This window comes from Lactuca sativa, chromosome 4, assembly GCF_002870075.4.
Source record: "Lactuca sativa cultivar Salinas chromosome 4, Lsat_Salinas_v11, whole genome shotgun sequence".
Classification (NCBI taxonomy): domain Eukaryota; kingdom Viridiplantae; phylum Streptophyta; class Magnoliopsida; order Asterales; family Asteraceae; genus Lactuca; species Lactuca sativa.
Window position 1 is genome coordinate 261,075,514 of NC_056626.2, and position 11,965 is coordinate 261,087,478.

General features: G+C 36.1%; 1 protein-coding gene across 1 annotated transcript; it reads left to right on the forward strand.

Annotated features, from left to right (window-relative positions):
• The first annotated feature begins 3,012 nt into the window (after positions 1-3,012).
• LOC122197766 (putative pumilio homolog 8, chloroplastic) lies at positions 3,013-6,427 on the forward strand. Its single transcript, XM_042901902.2, has 5 exons — positions 3,013-4,253; positions 4,337-4,499; positions 4,849-5,012; positions 5,365-5,623; positions 6,056-6,427. The coding sequence occupies exons 1-5, from the start codon at positions 3,229-3,231 to the stop codon at positions 6,176-6,178; spliced, it is 1,734 nt and encodes a 577-aa protein (XP_042757836.1). The 5' UTR covers positions 3,013-3,228; the 3' UTR covers positions 6,179-6,427.
• The last annotated feature ends 5,538 nt before the right edge of the window (positions 6,428-11,965 follow it).

An 11,965-nucleotide genomic window follows, 5' to 3' on the forward strand; every position in this document is an offset into this window, starting at 1 on the left:
AGAGATAAGAATAATGAAAAGAAAACTCAAACCACTGTCGTGAGGTGGTGGCTGCCGCCTCCTGCCGCCACCAGCCGCCGTGTTGGGTGGCGGTGTGCCAAGTTTGCGTTTTGACTCGTTTGGGATACCTGGACAGAACGGGCTTGACGAAACCCTAGTGGGCCCAATGAAACCCTAATAAATAAAACCCTAATAGGCCCAATGAAGCCCGAAATGACCTAAAAGCCCAACCATTTGATTAATAGGCTAGTATTTGGGTTGGAAACCCTAATTAGGGTTTGGAAAACCCTAATGCCTTGAAACCTTAATTTTGGAAATTGATCGGGACACACACGGGGATTATTTAATAAACTTAAAATATTAAATAATAATCATTGGCAGACTAACCTAAGGCAATATTGGACTTAATGGATTAAGTCTTTAATGGGTTAAGTAAGAAACACTTAACCCTAATTGTCATTTCAGGTAAAAATCATAATTCACTTGGGCCTTGATTAGGGCCTTCTTATTAGACCTTGGTGGTTGGACTATTGATGGGCTATCCAAGAACAAGTAAACGGACCAAAATAATTGGACGAGCTTTAGGGTAAGGCCCATATGAAGGACTTGGGCCCAATTTGGAAAATTGGGCCATAGGTGGGCCATAATTGGGCCTTGATGATTATGTGATATTAGGCTATAGGAATACCAAGAGATTGGACTAGAATAAATAAATGGGCCTTAAGGAAAGACCATGTAGAGGTCTGGGCCTAATTTAGAAAATTGGCCCATATGTTGGGCCTTGGCCCATTATTGGACTATTGGGCCTTTAGAGTGTGAGTTGGACCTTGGGCTTAGAATCCAATTATTAATTGGGTATTGTTTGATGTTGGCAATTCGTGAATCTGTCAACCAACAACTAGAGTTTCATCCATGGTACTTCAGCAGTGCCATGTGAGTTACCTCACTATACTAAGGGGTCTAAGGGACCAAGGCCAGCCTATTGGATATGATATCCAGCAGTGGTAGTATGTTGATTTTGAGTTAGTGTTGCATGCTAATTGCTATGCCAGTTAAGTAGATCTGTAGGACTACATGTGTTGTTATGTGATTATCTATATGCGCATTAGTTATGTTATATGTTGACATATTATGTGGGATGGGTTAAGGTGATACTGCTCCGTTCGGTAACCAACAAAACCCGGGAGCATTCCAGATACGAGATGAGGGCCAGGTGGGGCATGCCAAACTCGTACTGTGGGCTCGGGAGCATTCTAGATACGAGCTAAGGGAGACTCGTACTGTGGGCTCGGTGACAATCTAGATGTGAGCTTTGGGCCCAAAAGGCAATCCAGAATCACACTGTGGGCCTAGGGGTAATCCAGTCTGTAAAGTTGTGAACCCAGTACATGTTGTTATTTGTATATGTGTTATGTGTAGTGTATCGGTATTTTGGGGGAACTCACTAAGCCTCAGACTTACAGTTTCAGGTAAATCAGATGATCGCAGGAAGGCAAAGGCGTGATCGTACAACTCCTCGCCTTTTATGACTATGTTTCTGGGATACTCTGATATAGAACTGTTTTGAAAACAAATTGGTGATAACTGTTGGTTTCTAAATGTTTTTAAAAAAGTTTAAATTTGGCCTGATTTTTATGGATGTTACATGTGGCATATAAAATTAGAGAGCATTCATTCCAAAGAGAGGTTGCCTTCTAGGGGTATTACATGAGACTTTATTACATGTTCTAGTTACTTGGAGTAGTGTAGAGACGGTGGCTCACATTTTATCAGTACATCCCTCCTTGGTTAACTTATGGGCTCGAATTGGTATTTGGTGGGGGTTTGGAGGTTCTTACTCCTCTTTTTATCCAATCACTTATTACTTGAGCAGATAGTGCTCGGTTGAAAAACGGTCAATGAAAGACCTTTGATGCATTGATGATGACTTGTTTTTGGGTTTTGTGGAAGTTTCAAAATTCTTTAATCTTTGGAACAACTAGTTTGAAAAAATTTAATATTTTTGATGATACTGTTTATAGGGCGTTTATTTAAATTTCTAAAAGATATAGAAAAGCAAAAGGTGAATTAGATTACATCGCTTCAATACCTGGCTTGTGCTTGCACTCTCTTGTGATAGTTTTTTTTCTAGATCGTTGCTCGTTTTTCTTTATAAAATTCCGCCGTTCTAAAAACAGCTAGAAGATGGAAGATGAAACTTTTATTTTCTTAAAATGTTTGGAAAAATAGTTCAAAACTTTTAAATTGAAACTTTTATTTTTATAAAATGTTTGGAAAAATTATTGAAAACTTCTAAATGGTATAAAATAAAATAAAAAATAAATGATAAATGACAAGATTTTAGAAAAGTTCTTAAGAAAAGCTAGTTGAATAACTTTTGGGTTAGACGTTCTTGATTTTTTCTATATAACTAAAGCCATGTTTTTAACGAGACTAATAGTGCGTTTGGTTGTAGAAAATTATTTTCATTTTCTAAAAAAATGTTTTCAGAAAATAAAGTTGAGTTTTCATTTTCAATTTTCAATGAAAATTTTAGAAAATGCGTTTGGTTGAAATCCATCATAGAAATTTGAAAAACTTTGGAAAACTGTAAAAATCACTTTTCTAATTTACATACAATTTGGAAAACTGAAAATTTTCATTTTCTTGGAAAACTTTGAAAAACTTAACGATCCAAAACGCGTTTTCAAAATTTTTGTTTTTTTTGGAAAAATCTCCTATAAAACTGTAAAATTTTCTACAACCAAACGCACCGTAAACGCCTTTAAAATATCTCAAAATCCAATTACTCAATATTATATAAATTTGATTTTAGTGATGTATAATGTATATAAAGTATATTATGTATTGATATAAATTTGACAGAAACTCTAACGGACGGGATGTTGCAGTTTTTAGGTGACAGGCGCCGCGTATTGGCTAAGCTTCATGAAGAAATCTTTCCATAAAATGCATGCATACAACTCTCGCTCAGTTTCTCTAAAACCCCTCTTTCTCTACCCAAAATTAAATCATATATTCCAAGGTATTCATCTCTCGTATTAATCTTGATCCCATTTCAATTCTTCTTCTTGTTACGAAATTCTCGAAATAAATTTCAAGGGAAAACCCCACCCCTCTATAAAACCCCCCTCAAACCCCTCTTCCACCTCCCATTCACTAAAAAGAAACGCAGAATCTCTACCGATTACCCTCTAAAATCTTGTTGTTTTCCCGATTTTTGTTCCAATGGATCATCAAAGATACACCCAGATGAATCAAACCCCTGCGACGCCTCCTCCGACGCTGCAGCACCATTATCTCTCTAACGGATTCCCGTTTCAGTCGCTATCTCCGGCGGCTTTGAACAATACGCAGCAGACGCCTGTTAATCTCCCACCGTCGATTGATGTTGATCGGAGCCTAGCCAATGTTTTATCTTCTCTCAGTATCTCTCAGAACAACTATACCGACAGCCGGACGTTCCTCCCGCCGACTCTCGACTTCGATTACGGTGGCGTTACTTCTCCGATCGGCGGCGAGGGTTTTATTAGCCCTTTTCGCAGTCACACCAGTTATGATGAAAGCTGGAGGGTTTCAAACGCCGTTAACAATCCTCAAAGGTTTTATTATGGTGTGGGCCATGATAACCCCTTTACTGTGGACCCTCTTCTTCGTCATCATTATCATTATTCCCCTCTCCCCTGCTACAACAGAGAATTTCTTCCAGGAACAAGTTCTTCATGGCTTGACCAACAGTTTGACTGGGACCAAAGGTCTTACTTGCTCGCCAAGGAACGATTGTACTCGAAACAACATTCCTCCCATAACCGTAGTTCATCGATCCCTTCTGCTGCAATTCTTGAAGAATCTCTTTTCCACACCAACAATTTCTCAATGTCTAGTGATAATAACCTTAATCTTCATCACATCAACACTCGCAGTCATGGTGGAGTTGCGAATAAATTGCAAAATCAACAGTTTTGGAGTCTATTGCCTTTAAAAGAAATGAGGGGTATGATTTCGTTACTCGCCAAGGATCAAAACGGGTGCAGAATTCTACAATCAAAGTTTGAAAACCCAACTAAAGAAGAAATCGAGCTTGTTCTAACTCACGTGATGGGTTCAATTTCTGATCTTATGAAACACCAATTCGGAAATTATTTAATGCAGAAGCTTGTTGCTGTGTGCAATGCCGATCAGAAAGCACTTATTCTTCGTGAACTGACTCAGAAGCCATTTGACATAATTCTAGTTTCCATGAGTCCATACGGGTATGTTTGATTGCGCTAAATCTCGTTTAAATCTATATATTATGGATCATAAAGTAACATTTGTGTTCTTGTTGATTCTGTAGGACTAGAGCGATTCAATCATTGTTGGAGAATCTGGAAGACCCGCATCAGATTATGATGGTAACTAGGGCTTTACATCGTGGTGCTTCAAAATTGGCCAATGATCCGAATGGTCATCATGTTATTCAATCATGCTTGGTTCATTTTGATAGCGATTTCAATCAGGTATCATCTTTTAGTCATCCATTGATCTTGATTTTATGTTTCAATATTGTTTATATCCACTTTCTTTCTTGAAACCCATGGTGAATGGTTATTATACCCGTTGATCCAGGTTACTAGATTCATAAGAACTACAAATTGTATTCAAGTTCTCAATGAAAATTGGTAATTATATAAAGTTGTTAATCCCTTGAATTTCTTTATAAAAAGTTAACATGAAATACAAACAATTTAGATTTCTGCATGCGTTATCGTTATCAACTTATCATTAATGTTATAATATAGGTCCCAATGCAAATGATACACAAATTTTTTAAGATCTACTTATAATCATTGGTATTGTTTTTTGCAGCTTATTCTAGAAGATATAGCAAATAATTGCTTTAGTGTTGCAACCGATAAAAGTGGCTGCTGTGTGCTTCAGGCATGTTTGGATCGCTCTCATGGCAAAATTAGAAACTGCCTTGTTGCTGAGATCATGGTCAATGCAATTCAAATAGCAGAAGATCCCTTCGGGTTTGGATCTTTTAATTCTTTTTTTTTTTTTTGACTTAATGGATTAAGCACTTAATCTTCACAACTATACATGGTCCTTTCTTTAGAACACTAGCCAATTTCATATTTCTCCTTTCACTTTTTTTTTACTCCTAACTCGTCTCACAAATATTGTGAAATTTGTTTTTCGGAATGTAAGCGTAAAATGATAATTTAGTCTCTTTCGAACGGTTTTATTTGATTTTGGTAAAAAAATATTTGACTTAATACAGAAAGAACGACTTAACATACCAAAGAGTCTTTCCCAACTTTTTTATAAATTTGGTCTATATTAAAGAATGAGATGGGTAATATTATTATTAATATGGTGTAGGAATTATGTGTTGCAACACATGGTGGGAATGAAGATTCGGGAGTTGACACAAGTGCTTGTGAGGCAATTAAAAGGGCAGTTTGCATCGCTTTCGAGAAACAAATATGCGAGTAATGTTGTTGAGAAATGTTTGACTGAAACGGATTCGGATATAAGGGAAACCATCATTTTTGAGTTGATTAAAACCCCCAATTCCTTATCGCTTCTATTAGATCCCTATGGCAACTTTGTCATCCAGTCTGCTCTAAACGCTTCCAAGGTTAGTTAATATAACCTATTTTTCTTTATATATTTTTTAATAAGAATAAGAATTTTACTAAATTAGAATATTGTTCTCTAAATATATCAAAAAATATATACTGTATTTTTTATTATAATATTATTTGTGGTTTAATGAGATTTTGTTATGTTTAATTTTCTAGTTTTGTAAATATTTCGTTGTGTAACTACAATTAAATATTTGATTTTTATGGGTCCGGCTTGATTTTTGGTTTTTTTTGTGCATGTATAAAGGTAGTGTTCATTTCCTATAAAAAGACACTATTTGTTTTGTTTGATTAATTAATAAAATTGAATTATTGGTGAACAAATATGATTCCTTCCATTTTTTGTTAATATTCATTCCTTAGGTAGATGGTGTTTTTATTATTTTATTTTTATTGATGGTTGTTTCTGTAATGGATTTGATTAGGAGGGGTTGGCGTATGAGTGCCTGAGGAATCTGATCTCAAGAAATGAATCATCAATGCAAAGCAATCTTTATGGAAAAAAGATACTAGAAAGTATCGAAAAGAAGAGGATTATACACATATAGAGTGGGAGTGGGAGATGTATGTGAATAGATGTTGTTTTGGAAGACAGATTCTTAGTGTTATTTTTATATATGTATTTGCATGTTGTGGTTTTTGTATGTGTAGTTAGATCATGATATGATGATCTGTGGTTTGAAATTTTTGAATAATATTCCAGTGCGAATGTGTTACAATATGCCCTTATGGATTTGTAGTGTTTTTCTTTATTACTTTATAACAAATGGTATATATATATTAGATGAAATGGTCAATTTAATTGTTTGTTTGTTATTGTTTTTAGAAAATTATTGTATTAATTTTGATAGACAAGTTAAATGTAATTGTTCTATTAGAAAACATGCTACCAAACAATTTTGAAATCATGTTAATGTCAATCAAAATCTTAGATGTTAACATTCAATAAGTTTTTTCCATTCGTAGTGTTTTACACAAACCGTGTGTGTTCTAATGGCGCCAAAAGAATAATAGTCTAAACTAAAAAATAATACCACATATATGTAAGGATATGATAATGACATGAAGACAAACTTTTATGGATGTTTTAGTTAAGCAGCAATCAAAATTTTGTATTCATTTTTCATAATATTAGGTATCCATCAAATATATCATGGCGAATTCTCTAGAAAAAATAATGTCTTCCACAAAGGAATTTGATAAGTGAGATTTCGAGTAAGTGTTTGCATGATCTTTTTCTGTCCGAAGAAATGATTCATCGAAATAACGAATCACCATTAATAGACACATTTGTCACAAATGTTCGGGAGTTCTTCTATACAATCATTTGCCTTCTTCTTTTTGTTGCATGTCTTGCTTGTACATGTCTTCTCTTTGTTTTCGGGGCCTCTGGTGAGTTACAGACAGAGTTCGAAAAAGTCAAATCTTTGATGATTTCTTCATCTATGATTGAGTTGCGAAAACCTCTAGATACTAAAGTTTACTTTGTATTCCTTTATGAAAAAAGACTTTAACTGAAAAATCAAAATCTACAGCAACTATTTTCCCACTTTTAGAAAAACGATACTTTTGAATTAAATATCAGAAAGTTACAAGTCAAAATCAATTACAAACCAATTAGAGTTCTACTAATTTACTATGAGATTATTGTTAGAGTGTTAAAATATAGCCGTTAAAAAAGAGTATCGAAGAGTACCTTGTGACTTGTGAGGTAACGTGCTATTTCGTTAACTTGATTAACATGCCAAACACCAAAAAACAACCATGTATGTTGTCTACATTTACGTGAAACTCAAGTTACAACCCATCCTCTACATAAATACTAGATTTATTTCTATAGAATTTTGTTACCTCTTAGAGGATTGTGACTTGTGAGGCAACGGTGTTATGAAGCCAAGTATTGTCATCTTACATTTCAATATATTATAACATGAAGTGTCGGTGATGCTCCGTGCTCCCATTTATAACATGGTGTTAAAAAGAAAAGAGAGAAAGAAAGAAAGAATTTGATTGGTTTATGAAGGAACAACCAATCAACATAGGTGTTTTACCCCATCTTCGTCACAACCAGATATATCATAACACCCCTTAACGAGAAGGGGATGGTGTTCCTTGCGTTAAGACAGCGTTATGGCCGCCACCTAAAGCCATAACGTGAGCAAAAAAATTGCCCATTACTCTTAAGCTTATGTAGTAATCTTAGCTGAGTGTACTCTTCAAATTTCCTTTATTTTTACTTTGTTGACTAAGGGACATCTTATATTTCTATTGTGTTTTCCTCACTTCTTAAAACCTAATAAATAATCATATTTCACTTCTTTTGGCTTTATTCTTTTTATAAATAAAATTAATACACTATGATTTAGGAAATATATAAAACTAATGAAATAAATATCTTGAAATACAACATTAATAAAAAAAGAATTTTTTTATTATTTTAAAATAAATTTACATAATTAAAATTCAAACAAAACTAAAACGTAACACAAATTAAATAGGACATTACACTGAAAACAAGCATAGTCGAAAGATGTCATTGTTTTGCATAAAAAAAGTCATACACTTGATGCGCTGTTTTTCTTGTGTGTGTGCTTTTGCTTTTCTCCACATATTTTCTTTTACCGATTTGACTTTCTTGAATTGCAAATGGTAGCTGAAATTCAAATTGTACTATTCGATGTTTATTATCATCTTTTGCATTTCATCCATTTGGTTTAATCTCGATGCATTAGAAGAAGACACATTCCTTTTTCGCTTTGTCCCTACCTACCATGCGGACAATTTCTTATAGTTCAACTCATCATCGTCGTTTAAGTGTAACCCAACACAAGCATTCGAGGAAGTTTTGTGTTAGAACAATGTTCTATTAGGATCGATAGATTCTAAGCAAGCTGATAATTAAGAACACAATGAAAAACACGAGTATGGCTTTGAATAAGTCGTATGATTAATACTTCAACACCTCAGAAGAGCTCGACTAAGAACTTCGACTGTAGAGGTGTTCTAGGGTTACAAAATAAGAGCGTGATTATCAACTCTCTATATTGCATACATGCATGCATATATATATATATATATATATATATATATATATATATATATATATATATATATATATATATATATATATATATATATATATATATATAACAACCCTACTAACTAATCTAGAAAATCACGGATGGACAGGCCCAATCCGGATACAAAACATAAGGCCCAAGACGCAACACAAATGGACTCAACAATCGCCCCCTTTTGCGTCTTTGGAGCCGAAACCTCAATTCTGTTTAGCAACAAAAGACTTCTTCACAGTCTTAAACACTCTCGGTATGATGGCCAAAAGATGATACCGAAAAGTAATGTACCACCGAAGCATATCTGTAAAATTCTTCTTGTCAGCCTCTGAATTCTACTGGCACCGATGTATTATGTTGATGATGTGCTCCAAGCAATCAGTAGAGAATAAGTGTTTATCTACCAGAGCAAACAAAAATATGTGACCTTCTCCTTTAGTAAACATCACAGTGAGATGTGTTGAATCAATTTGACCTAACTTCATTCTGTTCACATCCCCTGGCTTCGGTGTAGGCTTGACTGTTGGCTTCTTGTTCATAACCTTTGCTATCTCCTGATCCATAGTCGCAACTTCATAAATGTAGGAGGCCAACATTCGCTTCAAGTGTTCAAGAATTGGCTCATATTCAATCGGATTAGTGAGCAGAATGTTGTATAGAAAAATCCAATCATGGGGATTGAGATTAGGAAGATCTGCAAGAGAGATAGTCGACACTGTGTTTGCTGTGCCATGAGTGATCTTGAAATTGACATTTGTAAATCTCCCAGCAGGTGAGGGTTTAAGAACCTTGACTGTAATGATCTTCTGTGCACTCCAAGTCAGGTACTGCGGTTGGCCAAACTTGAAATAGAAATCAATCAGCTCACGATCTATCTTTGGATGAGGAAAAGGAACCTCCATAGTTGAATCAAAACAATGGAACGTGAATGCCTTCCTTGTAATCGGCATATCAAACCATTGAATTATCACAGTTAAACGAAGCGATAGGTTCCAACCAATAGACAGATGGAAACTCTATAGCTTGATTGACAAGCACTTCCTTCGTCCACAAGGGAAACAAGGCCTTTTTTCAATTCAAGGCATCTTCTTCTTCCTTGTTTCTCTTTTCCCTCTCCTCTGCTTCTTTTAGCTCTCGTTCCCTCTTTTTCCTTTGAAGAGCTTTAGCAATAGTTTCACCAATATCACTATCACTGTCATCAGCAGTCTGCTTTTCCTTTTCATTTGGACCAGAACCTGAAGCTACATTATCCTTCAGTTCGGTTGGGTGAACAGTCTCTGTTTCAATTTTCACAGTTATTGTCGGTTGATCACTTTCTGTCTTTACAACCACTTTCGGTTGATTAACATGAACACCTTCTCCCCCTTGTTTCGGAGGTACAAACCTCTCAGAAACACCCTTCATTTCATGGAGCATGGCAAGGGCAGGAATCAGTTTGGAGGTAAGATGATTTCTGATGGTTAGAGTCAGGATGGGATCATGAGCACCAAGGAGATTGAGCAGCATATCCTTCACATCGCCTGCACAACTACGGAATACAACCCGTTTTGTCTTCAACAAAGAAATTCCTTTCTCTGCTTGGGCAAACTGAACCTTCTGGAATTCGATAGTAGAGGCTTGTTTAGCAAGATATGCCTTCAGTGCACTTTCAGTTGCTAGGTCAGCTTGAAGAGAGGAAAATCGAGAATTCACTGAACTTAAAAATGAAGTGTTCTCGGTTTGAAGAGATGATCTCGTAGCTTCAAACTTGGTGCTTTCTTCCTGAAGGGACTTTGAAAATAAATCCACAGAGGCTTGTATCTTCACTGCACTTGTATCGGCATGATTTTTCAAGGAGTCTAGAAAAATCTGAGTTGTATGAACAACCTCAGTAACATCAGTAAGTGCCTTTTTACAGGAAGAAGGAGTCTAGAAAAATCGGAAAGAGGCTTAGTGAAGACTGGAGTTTCGGTTGTAGTAGTGGTGGCCCCCGTATCAGATACGTTGACTCCCACTGTTGGGTCAGGGATTGTAGTGGTGGTTGATTGGGAAATTATAGGAGGTGGTAATGGTGAAGTGGAAATGGGAATGGTAGTAACTGGTGGAGATTGTGGTAAAGAAATTGTTGGTTGTGAAGTAGTGGGTGGAGGATTAATAGGAATCGAAACTGCAATTGTATGTTTTGGGGATGGAGGTGGTGTTGGAATTTTGGTATGGATGGCTTCGGTTGTAGTTGGGGATCTAGGAGGGGTGTTACCTCTTGGTGATTCATGATGAACCTCTTCTTCGTCATCTTCTTTGTCGTTATCTGAACCAGAAGGAGTGGGACTCTTGGACCTTCTCGCCATTTTCTTGAGCTTCTTGGGCTTAGAAGATTCTCCTTTATGAGATTTACGTTTTCGAGACTTGGAGGCTTGAGTCTTATCCTCTTCTTTGGACTCCTTATTAGTGGTACGTTTGCCTCGGTTGCCAGGCTTGTCTACTGCATCTAGGGCAGCCTGTTGTTATGGATTAAGGACTTGCGGTTCTTTTGGAGGAAGTTTTTTGTATTCCGCCATAACCTTACTTTCTGCTGAGACATAGCGAAACATGGATTCAGGAATGGATCCCTTGTGATGAAACTTTGTGGGATCAGAGATGATGATCATCTTTGTGTGAAACGTAGCAATTGAAGCAACTAGGGCATCCTTCATCACAAGAATGTCCAAAGTATTGATCGCCCTCCTTGTAATAAGCGTCCACAAGCGCCCACATGTGTAACACCGTAAATTTCAAAACAATTTTTCGCATTTTATAAAAACATAATTCATTCATTATTTATAAAAGCATCATTGTTTAAAACTCAATTCATAACATATATCAATCCCAAGATCTCATAACATAAAAATCCCGTGCGTGTACTGATCAAGTCGGCGCCTTTCCGCGATCCTCACTAGTACCTGAAACACATAACACGAAACACTATAAGCACAAAGCTTAGTGAGTTCCCCCAAAATACCATATATAACACATATTAGCCACTCGAGGCTATAACTCTATGGGTCCATGCACCCAAACTCTGTGAACCCTCAGGTTCTATCTCTGTGAACCTTCAGGTTCTAACTCTGTAAACATGCACAACATAAATCACATAGAATAATGCAGTGCAACACATAACACATATAAATCATACAAACACTGTATCACATAACTCCGATTACCTACTCAAGGTAAAGTATAGTGAAAAGACTCACCTCGGATATCTCAGTAAATCTCTGACTCAATAAACTCTGGTCTAGCCCC

Bases quoted from the DNA above. Each gene is read 5' to 3' on its own strand.
- LOC122197766 (XM_042901902.2), top strand. From the start codon at position 3,229: ATGGATCATCAAAGATACACCCAGATGAATCAAACCCCTGCGACGCCT. The intron at 4,254-4,336 runs GTATGTTTGATT...TTGATTCTGTAG, and splicing joins GTTTCCATGAGTCCATACGG to GACTAGAGCGATTCAATCAT. The intron at 5,013-5,364 runs GTTTGGATCTTT...AATATGGTGTAG, and splicing joins ATAGCAGAAGATCCCTTCGG to GAATTATGTGTTGCAACACA.